Source organism: Pelodiscus sinensis, chromosome 1 (genome assembly GCF_052426305.1).
Source record: "Pelodiscus sinensis isolate ZL-2025 chromosome 1, ASM5242630v1, whole genome shotgun sequence".
In the NCBI taxonomy this organism is placed as follows: Eukaryota; Metazoa; Chordata; order Testudines; family Trionychidae; genus Pelodiscus; species Pelodiscus sinensis.
In genome coordinates, this window is record NC_143052.1 from 163,468,271 (window position 1) to 163,494,180 (window position 25,910).

The 25,910-nt window shown below is 39.6% G+C and overlaps 1 protein-coding gene across 6 annotated transcripts in view; it reads left to right on the top strand.

Moving 5' to 3' along the window:
- Window positions 1–23,512, top strand: part of ARL13B (ARF like GTPase 13B) — a 105,460-nt gene extending 81,948 nt beyond the window's left edge. For 4 of the 6 annotated variants that reach the window (XM_075908846.2, XM_075908842.2, XM_075908880.2 and 1 more), the window contains 6 exons: window positions 1,082–1,284; window positions 5,366–5,480; window positions 6,313–6,544; window positions 9,230–9,346; window positions 10,971–11,039; window positions 20,946–23,512. In XM_075908846.2, coding sequence (XP_075764961.1) covers window positions 1,082–1,284; window positions 5,366–5,480; window positions 6,313–6,544; window positions 9,230–9,346; window positions 10,971–11,039; window positions 20,946–21,022 — 813 coding nt within the window. In that variant the 3' untranslated portion in view covers window positions 21,023–23,512. Of the gene's footprint in view, window positions 1–1,081; window positions 1,285–5,365; window positions 5,481–6,312; window positions 6,545–9,229; window positions 9,347–10,970; window positions 11,040–12,067; window positions 12,107–20,945 lie in introns of all 6 variants that reach the window. The other 2 variants (XM_075908853.2, XM_075908860.2) reach the window with 2 other exon arrangements.
- Window positions 23,513–25,910: the final 2,398 nt, after the last annotated feature.

A 25,910-nucleotide genomic window follows, 5' to 3' on the forward strand; every position in this document is an offset into this window, starting at 1 on the left:
GGTCACTTATCATAGATGTGGCCAAGTTCCCTGTGGTCCCATGAAGATGGGTTTTTTTTTGTTTTTTTTTTACAGCCACTAGTCCTGGCGCTCAGTTTTCTGTGCTGGTTTTTTAGCTCTAATTTACCCCCAAATGTCCTCTAATAGGCCCGTAAGAAGTAGGAGTGTTGGTAATGCTGCTGGACAATATTGACCTCCTGTGGTTTGACACCGGTCAGGTCCTGAGGGTGAAGACTAGAGAGAGATTCAGCATGTAGTCTCTCATGTAATGGAACTTGTCCGTGCCCCCTTCCCCACTCAGAATCCTATTTGGAAGCTGTGGCCAGGAATGGGGTACAATGTTCTGAAATGATATACAGGTTGGGCGTCCCTGGTCTGGCATGGTTGTGAGCTGGCCAGTCCAGAATGACAGAATTTGCCAGATCAGGGGATATATCCTCTGCCACAACTCCTGAGCCAGACAGCCCCCTGCCTCTGACCCTCTCTCCCCTGTTCTGCTGCTGCTGGCCCTTACCCCAGGCTACCTTTGGCGGCTGGGGTTCTTTGGCCCTGGCCCACGCTGCTGCGTGTGGCCAGATTTTCCCCAGCACTGTGCTGTCACAGGTGGTGGGGCTTCTCTGGCCCCGCACTGCCTCTGGCTGTCAGGATTCTCCAGTTCTCTGTTGTTGTGGACTGCCGCAGGCAGCTGGGTTTCTCTGGCCTCCAACCCTGCACTGCTACATGCACCCAGGGTTCTCCAGCTCCCAACCTTGTGCTCCTGCCGGCACCTAGAATTTCCCAGCCCCCAGCTCAGTGCTGCCATGGGCTGTTGGGATTCTCTGGTCACTGGCCCAGCACTGCTGTGAGGCTCCTCCAGCCCTACTAATCCTGGCCCTCCTGCTATTAGGCTCCAGAACTGTCTGGTCCAGGAGCATCCATGGTCTTGCCAGGCCACAGATGTTGCTGGACCAGAGAGTACTGGTTTTCACAGATGGAACTGTAATGACTATTTTTTCAGAAGTACGGAGGGCCCTTGCACTCACTGAAGTTTCCCTTCTCCCCCTCCCCCCCTTTTTTTATACTTCCTCTTTTAAATTTACAGGAGCCTTGCTCGGCTGTCATGGGATATGGGAAAAAAGTTGACAAATCTATAAGGAAAGGTCTGTATTGGCTGCTACATACTATAGCAAAAGATTTTGATGCCTTAAATGAGCGCGTCCAAAAAGACACAACAGAGCAAAAAGCATATGAGGAACAAGAGAAACGAGAACGAGCTGAACGAGTAAGGAAAATACGAGAAGAAAGGTATTCTACCATCTTTGGCTCTTTCCTCTGAATGAGGAGTTTGCATGTATAAAATAGTCATGTTAATTATTCAAATTCTTGAATACTCACTACAAAATAAAAGTTCTTTAATATTATAAGAAAAGACCTGAAACAGACTAGTCAAGTTATTTGTTTGTTAGAACCGAAAACAAATTGCTTGACATGCAACTTTGAGACCATCTTCTCTAGGATGATCTGTGAGTGCTGTCAATGGCAGACAGGCAATAGCTAGAGTTAACAGAGTCACTACTGTTACTTGACTGGGGTACCCTAAATAGATTCTGTTGTTTGATGCAAGGGTAGCTTTTGGGTCTACTCTATCACAAGTTGTAGCAGTGTAACTAAAATAAACTTTTCAATCCATCTGTAAATAGCAGAAGGCCTGTGAGGACAGAGAAAGACAGGTGACTTTTTTTTTTGGCAAAGTTGTTGCTACTTTATTTACCATCATATAAGCCTCCATGAAAATACCCAATAAAGGGAGGAGGGAAGCAATGCAAGGATTTATTACCTCTCTTCAAAGCTCTCGATTGCCATTGGCAGTCAGTCTTGGCACCTCTTACAGATTATGTAAATTGCCCAACTGGGAATATCCCTCTAAAGGTGCTCCTAAAATGCATGACTTCCATCTCCTCCAGTGTCTAGCCTTTAATACAGCAGCGAGCAACATGTGGCGGATAGGCCTTGTGTGACCAGCGAGACGTTTTATTTACCATTGCCCATGCACAGGGTTACCAGATTCTGCTGCTTTCCATCTGCATAGTTTTTTTCCATCTGCATAGTGGTGTTACTCAAGTGACATGCATATGAAGTCAGGTGTGTGCTGATTGCACACAAAGTTGAGAGACCTGTGCTTCCTCTGCATCCAGTTGAAACGCTGCTATAGTTCATTCAGCACTCCTCGCAAATTTTAAGTATGTAAGCACAGTTAGCAAAACTATCCAACGCTGTGAGACTGTCTTTGTTATGACAGACTTGAGGGGCCACTTATGTGAACCACTCACTAGCCTTAGTTGCCCATCACTGCCCTAAAATGTATGCCATATATAAAGGCCTTTTCATTTTAATTAAACCGGTCCAGAACCCTATTTGTGCACCAGTGTTCCCTGTAATTTGAGTGTTTGGGTAGCCACCCAGGAGAGAGTCAAATGCCGCCCATCTGATTAGCAGAACGCCCGCAGCCAGTAGCATGTGTTTCTACTGGTGGTGCACGTTCACACATGCCTCAGTGCACTTAACAAATTGTATTCCGCACGTGGATTGAAAAAATACAGGGAACATTGTTGGACACTGTTAATTTGATTTAACTCTGGTGTAATAATTTATATTACAATATATTAAGTTAAATCAGCATAAGCAAGGCTTAAATTGAATTAATTGGTCACACAAAACTGATGTAAAACCATACCGTTAGTTAAACTGGCATAGTTTTATGTGTTGATTGGGCCTTTGATTTTGTCATGTTCATCTGTCTGGAAGAGGTAATGGGTTACAAGAAATGGTGTCTCAGAGGTATGGATTCCATGTTTTTAATTGACCAATAGCTATTGGAGAAAGGGGAGCTGGTAAATTTAAAGTGCCTTTGTGGGTAAGGCTGCCTTCTCAGATTATTTCCAACAACACTTGTGGGTTCAGATTTAAGTTCTGTAACGTTCATTTGTCTGTTTGCATCAGATAAATCTTATATCATGAGATATTTGTAAGTATTCATAACTCAGATGGAATTCTGTATCAGTCTATAATATCTTCCCTGATAGATTACTGCCGTTCCATTCAGACAGGTCTCCCCAACAGTTCTCTCAAAGTGCAGATACTTCAGAATGCATCTGCCAGAGAACTTGTTTAATCAGTTTTGCTCAGCAGTAAACCTGTTTTCAGGCGTTGCATTGTATGTGCGTTGTTCAGATGATTATAAATCAAAGTAAACCACCAAGCTGCCCATACAAGACTTTAGTGAGTTAGAAATAACCATGAATGGCTTCTGTGAGATGTAGTGCTGTAGTACCAATGCTGAGTTGTCAGAAGCAGTCCCCCATTTATCTTAGTATGCAGGAAATCCAAGGAAAAGTAATCCTAGATAAATTGTAAGGATTTAATGTAGTATAAGTCCCTTTTTTCTAGCAATTTTTCTAAGTATAGATAATACCCCATTATGTTGGCCAATGCTTCATTCTCCCTAAACTCATGTTTAAAGGCCATGGGAAATAAGTGGGACCTTCAGAAAGGACACTGTGAAAATGGACAAATCTGAGTTAAAGCACACGAGCACATTCCAGAGCCCTTACTAGGAATTAGGAATGCTAGAGTTTTACTGGTTAACCAATAAATTTGATGCTTATCGGATAATCATAGAACACTAGACCTACATGGGGACCTCGTGAGGTCAAGTCCAGTCCCCTACCATCATGGCAGGACCAAGCACTGTCTTGATCATCCCTGATAAATGTCTGTCTAACCTGCTCTTAAATATCTCCAGATTTCCTCCTTAGGCAACTTGCATCAGTGTTTAAGCACCCTGACAGTTAGGAAGTTTGTCCTAATGTCCAACCTAAACTTCCTTTGCTGCAGTTTAATCCCATTGCTTCTTGTCCTATCCTCAGAGGCTAAGGAGAAATTTTTTTCTCCCTCCTCCTTGTGACAGCCTTTTAGACACCTGAAAATTGCTCTCATGTCCCCTCTGAGTCTTCTCCTTTCCAAACTAAACAAGCCCAATTCATTCAGTCTTCCTTCATAGGTCATATTCTCTAGATCTTTAATCACTTTTGTTGCTCTTCTCTGGACCTTCTCCAATTTCTCCACATCTTTCTTGAAATGTGGTGCCCAGAACTGGACACAATACTCCAATTGAGGCCTAATCAGCACAGAGTAGAGTGGAAGAATGATTTCTTGCATCTTGCTCACAACACTCTAGTTAATGCATCCCAGAATCTTGTTTGCATTTTTTGCAGTAGCATCTCACTGTTGACTCAGTTAGCTCGTGCTCCACTATGAGCCCTAGATCCCTTTCTGCAGTACTCCTTCCTAGATAGTTGCTTCCCATTCTGTATGTGTCAGATGGATTGTTCCTTCCTAAGAGGAGTACTTTGCATTTGTCCTTATTAAACTTCATCCTTTTTACCACAGACCATTCCTCCAGTTTGTCCAGATCATTTTGAATTATGACCCTATCCTCCAAAGCACTTACAACCCCTCCCAGCTTGGTATCATCTGCAAACTTAATAAGCGTACTCTCTATGCCAGTATCTAAATTGTTGACAAAGATATTGAACAGAACTGGTCCCAAAACAGACCCCTTTGGAATCTCACTTAGGTCCTTCCAGCATGATTGTGAACTGTTAATACCTACTCTCTGAGAACAATTATCCAATCAGTTATGCACACATCTTTTAGTAGCTCCATCTAAGTTATATTTGCCTAGTTTATTGATAAGAATATCATGAAAGACCATATCAAATGCTTTTCTAAAGTCTAGATATACCACGTCCACTATTTCTCCCTTATCCGCAAGACTATCGTTATACTATCAAAGAAAGCTATCAGATTGGTTTGACATGATTTGTTCTTTACAAATCCATGCTACTTGTTACCTGTCACCTTATTATCTTCCAGGTGTTTGCAGATAAATAATGTCATTGATTAAACTCTGGCCTGTTCCCAGGGAGGCTCTGCTATAGGCTCTGCAGGTTATTTAAGCTTTGTATTGCAGAGCCAACAGCACATGTAACCTCTTTGGAATATCCTGCTAGCAGCCCCATTTGTAGCTTGTAGAGGAAAATCGATCATCAGTAATTCTGCAGATCATAACTCTGGCAGTATGTTGTAAAGAGGGAGATAGCCTGGCCCAAAGTCATTTAGGTTTATAATTGAAAACTAACTACATAAAATAATTACCTTTATTATTGTAGGTTAGCTCAGAACTTTTATCTTTTTAGAGTATGATATTCAAAACACACAGACATATTGTTTAAAAAACAATTTGCAGGATTTGGGGAAAATTAGATGTTCTAATATTTCTGATTCTGTTGCTTCAAAATTCTTTTGTCTTTTTAACAAAAAATAGAGAACAGAACGAGAGAAAAGAAACTGAATGTGAAGGAAGAAGTATATCTAAGGAGGTTGACTCTGAACCAATTTCTGGCAATCCTTTCCAGCCAATATCTACTGTAATCATGGAGGTACGAATATTTACAGATGTCAGTCATGTTGGACCTACCCTTATGTCTGCATAGTAATATAAATCTTGGCTCTTGAGAGTTTTGTTAGTCTATAAAGTTGCATACCCATTGTGATAGCTTTCATCTTGAAAATCTTTTCTTCTTTAGGTGTTTGTTCAGGTTCATTCCATATTAGGTGTGTGCATGACACATTGACTATTGCCAGAGATGTTGTCCCTCAGGGTATCTGTCAAGCCAGCTCTAGCACCCTTTGAACTATAATGGGTGCTTCCAGCCACATACCCTCTTGGTTCTTTCCTATCACCCATGACGGCTGTCCAAATGGTACCTCTTGCACTAGCAAGTCTTTCTTGGTTTTGGACTCTAACTTCATTTTTAGTTTAATGTGAATAATTTATGTAGTTGTGGTATGTTCATAGTATAAATAGTCCCTGTCATTGAGGGACTTCTTTGCTCTTGTGTTGTGCATGCCCTGATGCTCAGGCTTCAAACCTATACCTACGAGTGATCCACACTTGTAGGTGCTTGAAGTGCTTGGGGGAGTCTCATGTGAAGAACAGGTGCCAGATGTGTCAGAATATCAGACCCTTCACTTAAAAAAAAATCGCTTTTGGTGTTTTTTTCCTTAGGATAAATCTTGAGCAATATCTTAAGAAATTTGGGGGTTTATTTCCAATTTTCTACATTCTTGAAGCTTGTTAATTAGCTACACATGAGATTGACTTTTTTTAAATGGTTTATCGGCATCTATCTTCGTGTTTAGGATGTTATCACTTTAGAGCAGTTTCTGACACAACTTTGTTAAAATAATATCTTGTACTATTTTTGCTAGAATGAAAAAATAATTGAAAAAGAGAAGAGGCAGAGAATGGACATTGAAAAGGATACCATTGCACTGAAATCTGAAACAGGGCAGGAGCAAATGGACACACACAGCCTGACAAGCAGCTGTAGCCAAAAAACAAACGATTATAGACTGATGGAAACATTCAAATCTGCACTCACACAGCAGTTGGAGCGTGAAGAAGAGGGTGACCAACAAACCTCAGAATGCCTTGAATCAGGTGATAACTCTAATTTGAATATAGCCAGTTTAATGTCATAACTACAACTGTTATATTTAATTTGATTCTTATTTTTTACTCTTTTGTATGTCTATGTGACTTTGTCTGCCATATCAAAAATAAATGAAGGCTACAAATGCACAATTGGTACTATACAAAGGAATGTCGTAATTCAACCAAGAGTAAATGTATTCATCAGTCTTATCCAGTCTTAATCAAATCATTTTTATCAGTACCTTCAAATCCTAAACCACTGTCATTGAGTTGTACTCACCTATCTAAAGACAAACTTTGGGCCTTACATATACATGATTATTTACAATAATAACATTTAAAAGTCAGTTGTATGTGTGTCAAGGCTGTTCCCTACTCTGGCACTTAAAGTGCAGATGATGAGGGGCTTGCAAGAGACTTTAAAAATACCTTGCCACTAAAGGCTTGTGCTAAAACTCCCCAAGGTTACAGATTCCCTGGCCTTGGATTGACAACCTAAGGCGGCATATTTGGGAATTCCTTCCTCTGGGATCCCCTTGAGGTCTTTATCCCTTCCTTTGGAGAGAGCTTGAAAAACTGTTATTTCTCCTATTAATATGGCTTGCAGTCTTAGGCATATGCACACAGAATCTCCTGCCCTCTAGGACACAGGAATCCTATAATGGTAAGGATTATTTTTATTAACAAATCAAAGAAAACAGACTTTATGAAACTTTACTTGGTTGCTAGGTATTACAGAACAACTAATTGAAAAAGGATTAAAACACAGAATTGCTTCCCTGGAATTCAATTTGAAAAGTTAGTGTGAGGGGGTAGTTCTCTGTGCTAAGCATATATCAATCCAGCAAACCCCAAAATAAATAAAATAACCTGATCACGCCTGACTAAACATTCCCTGTTCTACTCACGTATTTGTTCCAAGATTTAGTTCTTCCCTAGAAAGGGATGTCGCTAGATTCTCCATGCCTACGTTTCTGCCTTAAATCATGTCTCCCAACTCTGGTCACAAACTAACAGGAAGGAGGTGTCTGTTTCCAGTTCAAAAACTCAGTCTGTTTCCATTGGCTCTCCTGGCCTCCTGCCAACTCACTTTCTGATTCCTTAGCATTCCTGGGGACTATAGGATCCAGTGTCTGTGGTTTCAACACTTATAGACAAGGCAGGGTTAGGTCTTAAGAGTTAACCACTGTGAAAAGACTTTAGTTAACTGAATGCCTTGAATTTCCAGAAAAGGGTATTATCCCTCCCATTCATCACTATGGGTTATTTAGCACATCAAGACTGCTGTTCATTATATACAAAATGAAAATACTTAGAGCAATCCATCACAAAATGTATAGTAATCAAAAGGACACAGTACTATAGATTTCATTCTTAATAGTAAACTCTCCCCAAAGGCTCTTAAGCAAAATAAGCTGTCAGGGGATAAGAAGGAACTCTCATAGATTGGAAATTGGCTAAAAGATAGAAAACAAAGGGTAGGTATGAATGGTCAGTTTTCAAAATGGAAAGAGGTAACCAGTGGAATCCCGCAGGGGTCAGATCTGGGATCAGTCCTATTCAACATATTCATAAGTGATCTGGAAAAGGGGGTAAATAGTGAGATGGCAAAAATTACAGTTGATAGAAAACTTCTCAAGATAGTGAAGTCCCAAGCAGTCTGGAAAGAGCTATAAAAGGATCTCTCAAAACTGGGTGACTGGGCAACAAAATGGCAGATGAAATTTAGTGTTAAATGCAAAGTAATGCACATTGGAAAACGTAATCCCAACTATAAATATAAAATGATGGGGTCTAAATTATCATACTGCCTACATTAAATGATGGGGTCTAAAATATCATAGTGCCTCTGTATAAATCCATAGTATGCCCACGTCTTGGATACTGTGTGCAGATATGGTCACCTTATTTCAAAAAAGATACATTCGAATTGGAAAAGGTTCAGGAAAGGGCAACAAAGATGATAGGGATGTGGAACAGCTTCTGTATGAGGAGAGATTAATGAGACTTGGACCTTTTAACTTGGAAGAGAGACTACCCAGGGAGTGGCAGGGAGAGAGAGAGAGATGATTTAAGGTCTATAAAATCACAAATGGTATAGAAAAAGTAGGGAAATGCTATTTACTTCTCATAAAACAAGAATTAGGAATCACCAAATCAAATTAATAAGTTTAAAATACACAACATGAAGTATTTCTTCACACAACACATGGCTAACCTGAGGAACTCTTTTCCAGAGGATGTTGTGAAGACAAGACTAAAGCAGGGTTCAAAAATAACTACATAAATTCTGGAATATAGGTCCATCAGTTAGCCAAGGTGGACCTATAGGCAGGGCTTGCCAAGTGGCGGCGAGCTATGCTCACCAGCTTTGCGGTTCGGACACAGTGCATGTGCTTACCATGCTGTGCGGCTGTGCCGGCTTGTAATCTACTCGTCTCGAGCGAGTAGATTACACTAATTGTCGAGCCCTACCTATAGGGATGATGATGTCCCTAGCCTCTGTTTACCAGAAGCTGGGAATGAGCAACAGGGAATGGATCCCTTGATGATTCCCTCTGGGGCACCTGACACTGGCCAGTATCAGAAGGCAAGTTACTAGGCTAGATGGATCTTTGGTCTGACCATACATAGCCAACATTCTGTTCTTAATGTGTGGTCTGTGATCTGTTTTCTTTCTATTTGGTATAGATAATAGTAAAAAGAAAACAAAGAAATTAAAGTTAAAAAGAAGTCACAGAGTGGAACCGGTCAGTTCAGAGGAAGCTGTTCCCAAGAATCCAACGCCACCTCCACCTCTTCCACCAGGTGAGTTAATCTCATGTAGTTAGTAAGTGTGCCACTTCATGAAAGCTGGGCCCTTAAAAGATTAGGCTTTTTAAGCACACAGGGTACCTCTACACTAGCCCTCTAGTTCAAACCAGGGAGGCTAATGAGGGTGACCGAAATTGCTAATGAAGCGTGGGATTTAAATATCCCACGCTTAATTAGCATATTCCTGGCCAGTCGCCATTTTGGAAACTGACTAGCCCGAAGTAACTGCCCGTGTCTACACGTGGCAGAGAAGTGGGATTCCGAGATAAACCCCTTAGTTCGAATTAACTGTTACTCCTCATGGAATGAGGTTTAACAGTTAATTCGAACTAAGGGGTTTATCGCAGAATCCTGCTTCTCTGCCACGTGTAGACACGGGCAGTTACTTCAGTCCAGTCAGTTTCCAAAATGGCGACCAGCCGGGAATATACTAATTAAGCGTGGGATGTTTAAATCCCACGCTTCATTAGCAATGTTGGTCGCCCTCATTGGCCTCACTGGTTCGAACTAGGGGGCTAGTGTATACCTACCCTCAGAGAAAAATAGTTTTCACACAGGATTTTCACCATAGTTTGATTCATTTATTTTGAGAATTGCCCATGTAGATCCCCACTTGTATGTGGCTGTTGAGAATTATCATTTTCTCAATAAATTTTCCGTGAGTCTGGGCAAGTTAACCTGCAGGGTATATTTACTCATTTCCTAATTAGGCCTTGTCTATATGGGAATATTGACCAGCATGGCTGTAGAAGAGGAATATATAGATATAGCTGTGCTTGAATAACTCCCCATTTGGAGGTAATTTATTTGGTATAACTACATATATCAATAATAACCTCTTATAAACTGTTCATATTTATATTTCATTAATGTTACCTTTCTGATACCTTGCTTATCATATTGCGAGCGTTTTTGGTAGGAACAACTGGAGAAAACACAGTTACATTACTTCTTTTCCAGAAAGCCTAAAGAACGCTTAGTGATAAAGCCCATAATTTGCTGAGTATGAAAAATCTGGTTATTAATATGCAAAATGGCTGGTAGAAATCATACACTTCGGTATAATTTGAACATTACTTCTGTGGCAGGGAAAAATATACTGATGGTGGTACCTACAACAGTGAACAAAAAGATACAAAAATATTGCAGAGATGATTTAGAAATGCTTGGTGTACTAATTTTAAGGATTATCTGCTTGTCCTATCTGATTAAAGTGCACTGTTCTTCCAGTTTTTAATTGGTTATCTTTTTCAGTATGTGCATCTGTTTGTTGATGGAATCTTTTAGGAAGGTGTAGAGGTGTGTGGAGTTAATGTTAGGTTATAAGTGTAAATCTGGGGACACAAGTGTTTAGTCTTGTTTCTTAACAAATGTGCATGAAAATTCAGTAAGTGCATCTCTTCCAAATACTACAATGTTTTTTCACTATGCTTCACATTACATGTTAAATAATATTTGTTTTCAGTGGATTCACTAGTACACCAATAAAGCATACCTCCCCTATCCCCAGTTAAGTTCTTGTCTCTGAAAGATCTTTCTTCCCCCAGCTTTTCTTCAGTGAAATGCCATACACTTTTGACAGAGTGGTATGCTTCTTAATGTGTTTGTTTTTCTTTAGTTGGCTGGGGAACCCCCAAAGTTAATAGACTTCGAAAACTTGAACCTCTTGGTGAAACCCGTCATGCTGGTAATTTATTTTTAAAAAGAGCACTGAATATTCACTCTTCTTTATATATTCATTTCATTCTTCACCTTTTAATTTCTTTAATATCTTCAACCAAAAACTAACCCTTTGGTTATTAAAAACTTGTTTTGATTTTCAGTTCATTTTTAATATGTGTTCTCTTTATTTCCTTTTTCCCCAATAGGAATTTAAAGCAGCATATGATGTTATAAATTATTAGAAAATGTTCGTAAATAGCATGCACCTATCTCTTACGATATGCTATATAATACAGCACTAACAGGGCCTATCCATTAAAATTTCAATATTAAACATTTTTTTTACTTCATAGTAATTTAAAACACTTAAAACTTAAGTAAATCAAGCATACATTTCAATACATTGTATTGGAAACATGCTGGATGTAAATAACTTGAATTGGACAGTTTCACAATATTTTAAAACAAAGAACTACATTTAATTTTTTTAAAGTAACATGTGGCATCATCCACGTGGACTTTGGCATTGATCTCAATTTTTGTTTTTGTCAGAATGAAACAGGAAGGCATCTGTGCACCTTTGAATTAGATAGTTTACCATGTATTAGAAAATTTCACCAGCTGCTAGGAGGATTAGGCCTTAGTAGCTTGTATTAAAATGTAGGAAATTCCTCATTTTAACTTTTCTTCCTTGATCTGAACTATTATATCTCTTGATTCTAATAACAATTGAAAGATCTATTTAGGGCAGTATTGTTTATTTGCATAAAACATCTCTTATGGCAGACACTGCAAGAGAGTTTTGTATATTGACTGATATTGCAGCTTTCTCCCAGTGCTATAGGAGAAGCTTTTATATGATACATTGTTTTTCTTATTTTTAGTAGTTTTTTTCCAGTTGCTGAACAATTAAATGCATGTATGTGACATTACATTTTAAAGGAAAATATTACTTTCTACAAGAGACAAAATGTTATTTGCAGTAAGAGAAGTAATCTGTAGTTTATATTGCATCAAATCTTAATCATAAAACCATCTTACTCTTCTTTTAAGGAGTTTAGAGAGAAGACAGAGAGAAAAGCCAGAAAAGAGGTAGGGAGGGAAGGGAAGGGGTCATATTATTTGCTTACATCTAATTTACTCATAAGTGAGGCTTTCTTGTTTTGTGGCTAGAGCATGGAACTGTCAATCAAGAGACTTAAGTTCTGGTCTCAGCTCTGCCACAGGCTATGTGACCTTGTACAAATCATCTAACCTCTGTGGTCCTCAGTTTTGCAATCTGTAAAACTCTGATAATACTTAAAGCATTTTGAGATCCTTGGATGAAAGATACTGTGGGAGTAACTCCTTTTGAGTACAAGTATCCATTGAAGACCATGAGATTAGGGATCTATCAAGCAAGTGCAAAATATTGTTTACCCTTTTTCTTCTCTGGAATTACTTAATTAGTGCAAAGTTTCCCAGTAACTAACTCTGTGAAACAGCTTTTTGAGTGCTAAAGCAGTGAAATCCATGGTGTGTTGTGATTACTATTCATAGAATCATAGAATCATAGGACTGGAAGGGACCTCGAGAGGTCATCGAGTCCAGCCCCCTGCCCTCAAGGCAGGACCAAGCTCCACCTACACCATCCCTGACAGATGTCTATCTAACCTGTTCTTAAATATCTCCAGAGAGGGAGATTCCACCACCTCCCTTGGCAATTTATGCCAATATTTGACCACCCTGACAGTTAGGAATTTGTTCCTAATGTCCAATCTAAACCTCCCCTGCTGCACTTTAAGCCCATTACTCCTTGTCCTGTCCTCAGAAACCAAGAGGAACAAATTTTCTCCTTCCTCCTTGTGACACCCTTTTAGATATTTGAAAACCGCTATCATGTCCCCCCCCCTTAATCTTCTTTTTTCCAAACTAAACAAGCCCAGTTCATGAAGCCTGGCTTCATAGGTCATGTTCTCTAAACCTTTAATCATTCTTGTCGCTCTTCTCTGTACCCTTTCCAATTTCTCCACATCTTTCTTGAAATGTGTCGCCCAGAACTGGACACAGTACTCCAGCTGAGGCCTAACTAGTGCAGAGTAGAGCGGCAGAATGACTTCACGAGTTTTGCTTACAACACACCTGTTGATACAACGTAGAATCATATTTGCTTTTTTTGCAACAGCATCACACTGTTGACTCATATTCAACTTGTGGTCCACTATGACCCCTAGATCCCTTTCCGCCATGCTCCTTCCTAGACAGTCGCTTCCCATCTTGTATGTATGGAACTGATTGTTCCTTCCTAAGTGGAGCACTTTGCATTTCTCTTTATTAAACCTCATCCTGTTTACCTCTGACCATTTCTCTAACTTGCTAAGGTCATTTTGAATTATGTCCCTATCCTCCAAAGAAGTCGCAACCCCACCCAGTTTGGTATCATCTGCAAACTTAATAAGCGTACTCTCTATCCCAATATCTACATCATTGATGAAGATATTGAACAGTACAGGTCCCAAAACAGACCCTTGAGGAACTCCACTTGTTATCCCTTTCCAGCAGGATTTAGAACAGTTAACAACCACTCTCTGACTACGGTTATCCAGCCAATTATGCACCCACCTTATCGTGGCCCTATCTAAGTTATATTTGCCTAGTTTATCAATAAGAATATCATGCGAGACCGTATCTCATGCCTTACTAAAGTCTAGGTATATGACATCCACCGCTTCTCCCTTATCCACAAGGCTCGTTATCTTATCAAAGAAAGCTATCAGATTAGTTTGGCATGACTTGTTCTTCACAAACCCATGCTGGCTATTCCCTATCACTTTATTACTTTCCAAGTGTTTGCATATGATTTCCTTAATTACCTGCTCCATTATCTTCCCTGGGACACGGTCTATAATTTCCTGGGTTGTTCTTATTCCCCTTTTTATAGATGGGCACAATATTTGCCCTTTTCCAGTCTTCTGGAATCTCCCCTGTCTGCCATGATTTTTCAAAGATCATAGCTAAAGGCTCAGATACCTCCTCTATCAGCTCCTTGAGTATCCTGGGATGCATTTCATCAGGACCTGGTGACTTGCTGACATCTAACTTTCCTAAGTGATTTTTAACTTGTTCTTTGTGTATCCTATCTTCTAAACTTACCCTCTCTCTGCTTGTATTCACTACGTTAGGCACACCTCCAGACTTCTCCGTGAAGACCGAAACAAAGAAGTCATTGAGCATCTCCGCCATTTCCAAGTTTCCTGTTACTGCTTCTCCCTCCTCACTAAGCAGTGGGCCTACCCTGTCCTTGGTCTTCCTCTTGCTTTTAATGTATTTATAAAAGGTCTTCTTGTTTCCCTTTATGCCTGTAGCTAGTTTGATCTCATTTTGTGCCTTTGCCTTTCTAATCTTGCCCCTGCATTCCCGTGTTGCTTGCTTATATTCATCCTTTGTTAGTTGTCCTAGTTTCCATTTTTTATATGACTCCTTTTTTATTTTGAGATCGTGCAAGATCTCCTTGTTAAGCCAAGCTGGTCTTTTGCCATATTTTCTATCTTTCCTACACAGCGGAATTGTTTGCTTTTGGGCCCTTAACAACATCCCTTTGAAATACTTCCAACTCTCCTCAGTTGTTTTTCCCTTCAGTCTTGCTTCCCATGGGACCTTACCTACAAGTTCTCTGAGCTTATCAAAATCTGCCTTCCTGAAATCCATTACCTCAATTGTGCTGGTCTCCCTCCTACCTTTCCTTAAGATCATGAACTCTATTATTTCGTGATCACTGTCCCCTATACTGTCTTCCACTTTCAAGTTCTCAACTAGTTCCTCCCTATTTGTTAAAACCAAATCCAGAACAGCTTCTCCTCTGGTAGCTTTTTCAACCTTCTGAAACAGAAAGTTGTCTCCAATGCAGTCCAGAAACTTATTGGATAGCCTGTGCCTCGCTGTGTTAGTTTCCCAACATATGTCTGGATAGTTAAAGTCCCCCATCACCACCAAATCTTGGGCTTTGGATAGTTTTGTTAATTGTTTAAAAAAGGCCTCATCCACCTCTTCCACCTGGCTAGGTGGCCTGTAGTAGACTCCTAGCATGATATCACCCTCGTTTTTTACCCCTTTTAGCTTAACCCAGAGACTCTCTACACAGCTATCTCCTACGTTCATCTCCACTTCAGTCCAAGCGTGTACATTTTTAATGTACAAGGCAACCCCTCCTCCCTTTTTTCCCTGTCTGTCCTTCCTGAGCAAGCCGTACCCTTCCATACCAACATTCCAATCATGCGTCCCATCCCACCAGGTTTCTGTAATACCAATGATATCATAGTTGTATTTATTGGTTAGCAATTCCAGTTCTTCCTGCTTATTACCCATACTTCTCGCATCTGTATATAGGCATCTAAGATACTGATTTGATCTTGCCTCCCTGTTGTTCCCTGACCCTCCTTTCTCCTTGCCATTATAGGCCGTAGTCCCCCCCATTTCCAACCCATCTCCCAGTCCCGCACATGCAGCACTTACCTGTGGGCTTTGCTCACCTGCCCCCGACAAACCTAGTTTAAAGCCCTCCTCACAAGGTTAGCCAGTCTGTGTCCAAACAAGGCCTTCCCGCTCCTGGAAAGGTGAACTCCATCTCCGCCAAGCAGTCCTTTTTTTAGATCCTTTAGTCCCCTGTTATAAATATCACTTGCTGAAGTTTAAAAACTGAAGTTCGTCAAATATGCTAGTGTACATCCCACGTTAAGCACATCCCACGTTAAGTACATCCCACGTTAACCCTCTTTCAGTTTCTCTTATTGCCCAGGGCAGCAAGAAGAAATCCGGTGAATGTTCAATGTGTTACTCTTCTTAGAGATTTTAAATTAGGACTGTCAAGTGATTAAAAAGTGGCTGCACGGTTAATCACACTATCAAACAATAAATATTTATTTAAATATTTTTAGATGTTTTCTACATTTTCAAATATATTTATTTCAGTTAGAATGAAGAATACAAAGTGCACAGTGCTTACTTTATATGTATTTATACTTGTACGGTAAAAAAACCAACAACCTATCCTTCAGTTCACCTAATGCGAGTACTGTAATGCAATCTTTTTATTATGAAACTTAAAATATGAAAGTGTAAAATTTATGCAACCCTCCCGCCCCCAAAACCCTGCATTCAGAAATAAAACTGTATTATAAAACTTTAGAGCCTACAAGTCCACTCCTTCTTGTTCAGTCTTAATTACAGTTTGCAGGAGATAATGCTGCCCACTTTTTTTTTTACCATGTTAGCTGAAAGTGAGAACAGTTCACTGTTAGCTGTCATTACAATATATTTGTGCCACATGTATAAAGATTCACGTGTCTCTTCATGCTTTCCATTCCAGAGAACGAGTCCATGGTGATGATGGGTTCTTCTCAATAACAATCCAAAACAGAGCAGACCAATGCATGTTTATTTTCATAATCTAAGGCAGGTACTACCAACAGATATTGACTTACTGGTTTCGTGGTTCAATTCTGTAGTTTCCACATTGTAGTGTTTCTTTTTTAAGAATTCTAAAAGCTTGCTCCATACGTCGCCATCCTCAGATTTTGACAGCACTTCAGATTCTTAAACCTTGGGTTGAGTGCTTTATCTATTTTTAGCTATCTCACCCTGGAACCTTCTTTATGTTTTGTCAAATCTGGTGTGAAAGTATATTTAAAACGAACATGAACTGTGACTATCACATGAAGTATATGGCAAAATGTGTATAAAACAGAATCGGAGACATACAATTTACCTGCAAGGAGTTCAGTTACAAATATAATTCACACATATTTTAATGAGCATTATCAACATAGAAGCATGTATTTTGGAATGGTGGCTGAAGCATGAAGAGGAATATGAATATTTAATATATTTGCCATGTAAATACCTTGTAACTCCAGCTATGAAAGTGCGATGAGTGCACCTATTTTCACTTTACGGTTACATTGTAAATAAGAAGCGGACACCATTATCTTGCATAAATATAAACAAACTTATTTTTCTTAGTGATGGCTGAACAAGTAGGATTGACTGGATTTACAGGCTCTCGTGTTTTTACATTATTTTGTTTTTGAGTGCACTTCTGTAACACAAATGTAGAATGTTTAAGTTGCCCTTTCATTATAGAATTTGCATTACAGTACTAGTATGAAGTGAATAAAGATGACTTCTTATTATATTTACAGTGTATTTGTAATTTAAAAAGTAAGTATTGTGCCTTTCTGTATTGTCTTGCAATAGAAATCGATATATTTGAAAATGTAGAAAAACATCCAAAATATTTAATACATTTCAATTGGTATTGCTGCTTAATGTGATATTACAATTTTTAATATTGTGATGAATTTGAGTTAATTGCATGAGTTAACTGTAATTAATTGGCAATCCTACTTTAAATCCTTTCTTTTCAATCAAGTCTGTGAAGAAATCTTTCTATTCATGTGCTAATCATTGCACATTTCTTTAAAAATCATTACCGTTGAGTCCTCGGTGCCTCAGGGTAAGGTGTCCTTTTTCACTAGCGCACTTTGCACTAACTGCACTTTAATAGCAGAATCCATGCCTTCACAGATTAACCCTTGCCTGTCCTGTAACAGATTCATCCCCATTTTGATGTACACAATTGATGTCTATTTTGTCTGGGGGAGAAACATATTCCTCATAGGTGTTTGGTATCCAAATGCTTTTCTCCAAGTCGAAGGATGCATGACTGAAGCTACACCTACTTGAGCACTCCATGAGGTGTAGGGGATGGCCACCTCCGAAGAGCAACTGAAAGTCATCATTAGGTATGAAGCATCATTAGGTATGAGCATTAGGTAGTGCTCCATATCACAGAGTCCAGTAGTGAAAGAATGGCAGGGAAGAAGATTATGCCAAAATTAGCACTGGTTATGTTCATATTGACTATATCTTACATCACCAGTCACCACTGCACCAATGTTGACAAACCCCATCTTTGGTAGCAGTACTTCCAATGTAGTCATCAGAGCCAACATGGTGCACCGACAGAACAGTAAGACCAAAAGAAAGTGGAGCTCAAACACAGCTCTAAGCATCAGACACCATCCTGTAGGGAGAAACATCTATGCTACTCCAAGTTAAGAGCATCTGAGGATGGAATAAAATACAATAAAAAAGCATCAACACTAGCATCAGTGACGGCACCAGCACCAACCACTGGACGTTTACAAGCCATGAGTATGCTCTTTCAGAATTGTCAAGATTCCCTCTGGGAACATAATTTGTACCAAGGCAGTGCCCAGCATGAGAATTGGATCTGAGCTCTCGCTCCATAGCACTGTCATGTCTCTTCTTCAGCAGCACTAGATAGTACCCTGCTCCAAGGCATTGATCAAAGATGCCTTTCCTCTATCTTTTGAGAGCAACCCTGGAGCTGATACCAGAGATCACTCTCTTGAGACACTGCCACAAAAGATACTTTAGTCGCATTGGGCCAACAGCTGCAACTAGGCCAGTGCTGGTTTAACATGTTGCCCTGTCCACAATGGCCTGAGTGGGGACAGTCATCTCAGGTGTCTAGTAGCATAACTTCCTGGAAGAGGACAACAGGCTTCTGTGTTACATCACTATTCAGACTACCTACATCAGAGAAGTCAAAGTCAAAACTGAACAAAAGGCAAGCCCAAAACCAAACACTCCCAAAAGCTGGCCCTTTTTGAGTGCAAAGACCACTCATCTGCTTGACTTCAACTCCATGTGGCAAACTAAGAAAAGTCGTTTGTCAGAGAAAATTTCCTCACCTGGAAAAGTGTCATCCCTTTATTCTTGCATGAACCACATCTAACACCACATAGGATGACAAAGTATTCAATTCCTTGAATAATTTAAGGGCCACCCTGGTGTCACTAGGGATTTATTCCTTACACACAACAGGAAGCCCTACAAATATCAGCTTGAACAGAGGGATAGAAGGCTCACCCCAATTTTCAGAATAGGCACCCAGTATATCTACCGCAGAAACCATTGCAATACTTGAGATCATCTGCCTTCTCTGTTGCCCACCTCTCCCCATCAGAAAATCTGTCCCCTGCCTGGGAACAGAATCAATGGACACAAATCGGATATAGGTAAGGGGAATATACAGCACTCTGTTGGTGAGCATTTCAGCTTGCCTAACCACAGTCTGACAGACCTGCAAGTAGCTGTCTTGTCACAAACCAGCTCTACAAGCCAAATACACAGAGAAGCCCTGGAATCCCAGTTCATCCACAAATTCAATTCACATGCTAATGAACTCAATCATGATATAGGCTGGTGGGGACTGAAGGTGCTAACAGCTCCCTGAGTGGTTTTTTAGGAATCTATCTATTGACTTTGATTTTTATCTGCTTAGGTTTAAATACTCATTCTCCAGATACTTAATGATGCTCTGTCTCCCACCCCGGCCCCTTTTTCTTTCTCTCCCCCTCCCCTTCCCTGTTTATTTCGAGTTTTCATATCCCCCAACTCTTAACTCCCTCCAGTCATTGGAAGAAGTGGGCTGTGCCCAGGATAGCTCATAATACCATCTACATGTTTAGTTAGTCTATAAAGTGCTACCAGACAATTTGTTGTTTTCTTTGCTTTTTTAGTTACTCAGTGAGAGGCTTACTCTATAACAGAAGCCTCTCAAAAGCTTTCATTACCCTGTTAGGATTCACAATGGCTCTGTCAGCATTGTGCTCCTAATTCTTTTCTGACACTGCTATGAAAGGAGAGTAACTTGTTGATTTACAGTCAGTGGATTTACATCAGTGTAAAACTAACCTTCAGTAGCTGTTCTTATCCTAAGTGCTATGGTTTAAATAAAATAAAACCCTGATCCTGCTAATGTGTACTTAAAAAGTGCTGTAGACCTGAGTTTGCTTGATTTTGTTAGTTCTAGACTCTTAAAAAAACAGATCATTACTTTTTTAGATACATGACTTAACAATTCTTAAATTTTGTAATGGCAAGCTGTAATTGGTTTAAGACTTACAGGTCTATTGTCAATACTATTGAAATTGAGTTTCAAAGGCATCAAAAAGCTGCTTGGACATTTTCTTGTTTTCCACCTGTTTCTTGTTACCAGCCATTCTTGACACTTTATTTTATTTTACGTATTTTTCATGTACTAATCTGTTGCAGGTTTGTAAAAATAACTATGTAAAGCAGGCTCTGTTTCTTCTGTTTTGTCATGTTGCAACTTAGTGCAGGGAGCCAATTTTTTTTACAGTTTGGACCTCTCTGGTCTGGCATAATCGGGACCTGACCTGTCCCGAACAAGAGACTTTACCAGATGAGAGGAAGTCTCCTGCCACCCATCACTTGCTGCTGGCAGGCTGCCCCAGCAGGCAACCCTGCCTCACCCTCCTCCCCCGCAACCTGGCTCGGCCGCTTGCTTAGCTACTGCTGCTCCCTAGATAGCCCAGGCTCCGGCTCTTGCCATGGGGCCCCATTCCTGTGTAGCTGGGAGCAACCGCGTGGCTGGGGCTCCAACCCTGGCCCCATTCCTGTGCATTCTTTCTTCAGTACTTTCTCAAATCAGAGCCTGCTAAGGTTTGTGAAATCAGGTGTCCAACAATCACTGGTCATTTTTGAAACATTAAGCCCAATTTTATTTGCAAGAAGAGATGTCTATCATTTTGAAGTTGCATAATTGCTAGACGTAGATATGCATATGTCTGCAGTATTCAGTAGTGCTGTGTTTGGGTGTTTTTCTAAATGGTTGCTCCTACAAACACTTATTAGGTATAGTGCTTAATGTGATTATCCTATTTAAATCAGTAGTACTACGAGCATTTGTAAATGTTACACATGGAAGTAAGTATTTTCAGGGTTTGGCCCTAAAATTGTGGGTTTTAACGCAACAAGAATTCAACAGAATTAATCTATTCTTCAAAAGATGTTGTAAATTTGATACTAACATATTTTTCTTCTGGTGTGTTTCTTAACATAGATTTCTATGGAAAGCCTTTACCTCCATTGACTATACGGCAGAGACCGAACAGTGACACCCATAATGTCATTTCTTAACAAGATCACATGCTGCATTTTTAATCACAAAAAGAGTTTTCCTACTTAAAAAAAATTGATATTGCTTAAAAATTGCTGAGAGATGAGACAATAAGAACCCGTTTTGTTTTCTGTTGTGGGTTAGTTCTACTGGACTTGATTAATCAGATTTTCTACTGGCATATTAGTTACCGTTCACATTCTCACCAGCTCTTCTTCAGTGGTTAACAGGGTGATGGAGAACAGAAATGTTTGAGAGCACTTGCATGCACATGGAATTTGGGATCAGGTTGGTACTGTTAGGTTTCATATTGGGGTTTACTTGCCAGACTATATAGCTGTAACCCTGAAGAAGAACACCTTCAAGACCAAATGCAGTTGGATTGTGTGTGCAGATCAAGACTGTTGTTCAGATATTGTGTAGTAATCTGTATTTCTACAGATAATTTTAAGGCATTTTGTAAAGTGTGTGCATGTTAGAGTGAATATAGGGAATTATATGCTATAAATGTTAACTATATTTTTATAATTTTTCTAATATTTGACTTGGGAATTTGAGTTAACATTAATGCCTGTTACTCACCATCAGAATGGTGCCTAGGAAATGTTACACATGTATTAATAGCTTTACCCATCTGAGTACATTGACTTCTATGTTTACCCTACAATAGCAATACATTTTGGCTGGGATTTACATCACCAGTTACCCTAGCTGTTCATACATTGCCTTTCTGGAAGTCTGAGGTTTTTAAGAAACTGATTTTACACATAATTATGGTATTTGAAAGGGCTGTTTAAAAGTTTTCTTGTAGATTATTTTGTTTTGTTAAATGGGAGATGGTATGCATACTAAATGTGTGTTCAAATATCTTAATCAAATACATTATGTGCTATAAGATACAATTGCACACACTTGAGATTTTGAACTGCAAGAATTCTGGTGAAAAATTATATCAGTCCACATATTTATTTAACATGAACTATAAAACACTGAAAATGGCATATTGAAAATGTAAAATCAAAGCATTTTAATCCAGAGTAATGAGCCCAATTCTGACCTTCCAAATATGTCCCTCGTTTAAAAAAAATAGTGGTATGTTGAAGGAGAGAATTGGATTTACTGTACTTAAAATGTTTTGATATGTCCATATTTTGTTACATTTGGGAGAATTTCTATACCATGCGTATACATATACCGTATTTTCCGGCGTATAAGACGACTTTTTATGCTAAAAAACATCCCCCAAAAATCGGGGGTCGTCTTATACGCCGGGTATACAGGCAGTCCCTGACTTGCAGGTACGAATGGGGCTTTTCTTGCCCCGGAGGACACGGACTGCGGGACATTGCGGTCCCGCCGCACGTGTACTCCGGGGCGAGAAAAGCTGCTCCGCGTCTCCCTGGTCTGCAGACCAGGAAGACGCGGAGCAAAGCCTCGGGGGAAGCCGGCAGCGGGGCAGCCCAGAAGCGCCGCGGCTGTCCCGCTGCCGGCGTCTTCAGAGGCTTTGCTCCCGGTGTCCCTGGTCTGCTGGAGATGGTCTGGGGGCCTAGAAAATCTTTCCTGCAATGTTATTTGTGAAAATAGCACAGTTCTGAAATCAAAGATTTTTTTGGACAAATCGGGCAACAGTGACTTTTTTACACTACCAGCTCCTCATCATCTCATACTGGCAAAAGACACTAGCCAGCAAAATATGTTTATCAGCTACATTAAAATTTGAAAGAATTGCTTGAGGTTTTAGCCATATGACTCTTGGTAGTGGAAATCCCCCCCATTGGTCTTTTGAAATGTAACCCTCACTTAATGTGTTTAAAATATTGTTTTGCTTTAGTTAAAACAAACCAATCTCATTAAGGTTGTATATTGCATTGGGAAGAGAGTACTCAAATTCAGTGATTAACCGGAAGTATAAAAGCATTGGAATATGTATGTGGAAATAACAAGCAAATGCATTCCTGATTGTGGTAACAGGGTTCGGTTTGAGTAAACAATGATACTATTGTGGCACAGTTTGGCTTGCTTTCAAGAAACATGTCTTAATATTTAGCTTTTTTTCTCTTAAAAGTTTACATGCATGATCCCAGAAATCAGATCATTTTAAGCTACCTTGTCATACACATTCCTTTGGCTTGAGGGGGTCTTTGTATTGTAGCTTGACACTTTTTTCCAGTTTCATTTTGCCCTTGGAGTTTTTCTCTTTTACCCATATGCAAAACTAATTAATTGAATGGAAGTCTTTGTCTTTTTAAAGAGCAGCTAAAAAGAAAGCTGGCACTGACAGTAAACGAGAAACTGAAATGTAAAGCAATGGTATTTCTTGTAGTCAACATTTTTCTGTTAAAATGTCAACCAAATTACTAGAAATATTCTTCATATGGTTTTATATATAAAATTATACTGTGATTGATTGTATTGTTTTCATTTTATACTACACCAGCTTTTTATTTATTGAACATCACATTTTCTGAGGACTTCTATGTATGAATAATAAAACTATGTACAACAGCCAAGTGTTTTCCTTATTACCCATTAAATATTTTAGAGAGCAAGTACAGAAGAACTTCTTGAATTTGTATTAATGACTTGGGGAACCATTTTGCAATTTTCATAGCTAAATACCATGAACAGGGTTGCCAACCCAAAGAAATTTCATTTATGGACAAAATGGGAAAAATTTACCAACACATTTTTTGACTGACATAATTTTTATATTAAGATGACATAAATGGCCAAAAGTGAAAAGTAGTCATTAGCATCAGCACATTGATGTATGAATAAGTTGGCAGGGTAATGTAGATAACATCATGTGATTTACGTAAAGTCATCTCAACCATTGAGCTAAATAAACAACTAAAACATCCTATTTCTGCTGCTCCTCAGTAAAATGGCTAAAGCAGCACAGAAGAGATTTACTTGCTATAGAATAATTGCTATTTTTTGAAATGTTATTACACTTTTATGAAATTTACGGACACCTAAATTTTTGTATGGACTTTACGGACATGCCCAATTTTGGCTAACTTTTTATGGATTGTCCGTAAATTTACTGACGGTTGGCAACCCTGACCATGAATTAATGAAAAAGTGAACAAATAAAAATAAAAAAGCAGCCAGAACAGGTACTTCAAGAATTTTGACAATTTTAGATAAATAATATATTTATAGTATATTATAAAAACACTGTTTTAAATGACTTCATGAGGCCTCATTACAGCACTTAACTGTTAATCTTTTAAGGGTACTACTACACTTGCTCCCTAGTTTGAACTAGGGATGCAAATGTAGGCGACCGAAATTGCTAATGAAGTGGGGATTTAAATATACTCAGTAACGTTAATTCGAACCAAGGGGTTTGGTTTGAACGAACATGTCCCACCACGCAGAGTAACGTGGTGGCGAGGTCATGCTAATGAAGCGCGGGATATTTAAATCCCCGCTTCATTAGCAATTTCGGTCGCCTGATTAGCATCCCTAGTTCGAACTAGGGAGCAAGTGTAGACGTACCCTAAGAGAGGAGGTACTGTCAGTTTTTGCATTAACTATAAAATAGGTTACTGAGGTTCTGCTATATATGTCGTGAATTTTGTTTTAAATTTTAACCTTGTTCATTTATCAATGTATTCCGCCCTTAAGAGTACTTGTTCTTAAATATATGGATGATTTACATGTGCATCTGTTCTTTTAGATAAACCATTATCTTTACCCAATATTTTATCTTTTTTATGGGACATGAGGAAAGGTGTGAGAGAGAACGCTCTCCACATAGCTTCATAACATATGGGTAGTGAGTGCCCTACCAAATTCTGTCATGAAAAATATATCACGAACCATGTAATCAGGTCTCTCACTGTGAAATCTCATGTGCTTTTATTCTATTGTATGCTGATTTCACAAGGGGACACCAGTGTTTGTCAAATTTGGGGTCCTGACCCAAAATGCCTCTGGGGGACAAGCTTGCAAAATTATTTTTAAGGGAGGTCATGGTACTGCTGCTTATACTTCTGTGCTGTCTTCAGAGCTGAGCAGCCAGAGAGTGGCTGCTGTTGGCCAGGTACCTACTTCTGAAAACAGACTCCACCAGCAGTAGCACAGAAGTAAGGGTGGCAGTACCATACTACAGGTGATCCCCACACTTACGACCAAATTGGTTCCTGGAGAACCGTTGTAAATCGAGCCACTGTAAGTCGAACCCTTATTTCCCATAGGGAGAAAGTTATAAATGGTAGCTCCATTCCTGGAAACCCATTTCATATCCTAAAAATACCAAAATTGACTCTGGAAATGGAGGAAAACTAAACTGAATAGTGCAAATAGTGCACAAAAATAACTAAACAGTGAAGATAGATGTGGCAGAGCCGCATGCAGTTCAAGCAGCAGCTGCAGACTGGTGAGTGTGACTGACCTTGTGCGTTTCCTCTTTTGGGATGATGCGTGGAGTCTGCATCGTACGCCATCATAAATGTGAGCTGTGGACATAAATTGCGGTGGGGTTAGGCGCTATCTCGCATAAAAAAATGGTTGTAAATGCGGGAGATTGTAATTCAGGTAGTTGTAAGTTGGGCATTGCTTGTATGCCATGCTGCTGCATTGCTGCTGTTGGCAGGTCTGCTTTTAGAGCTGGGATGGATCCCAGCCAACAGCTACCATTTTATTATTGCCCCATTCCGAAGGCTGCAACTCCCCCTACAATAACCTTAATTCTGTTTAGAGCCAATGTTGTCATTTATCCGTCAACCTGGCCCACTCCTGGAACACAAACTATCCAATTTTATTAACCTTAATACTTTTAGAGATAGATATATTACTCATTCTTGTATAACTGGTCAAATGGCTTTTTGGGCTTCCCTCCCCCACCCCCGAAATAAACAAACTTTAATGCTTGAGAATAAGGTGCCTCTCACCCTTGAC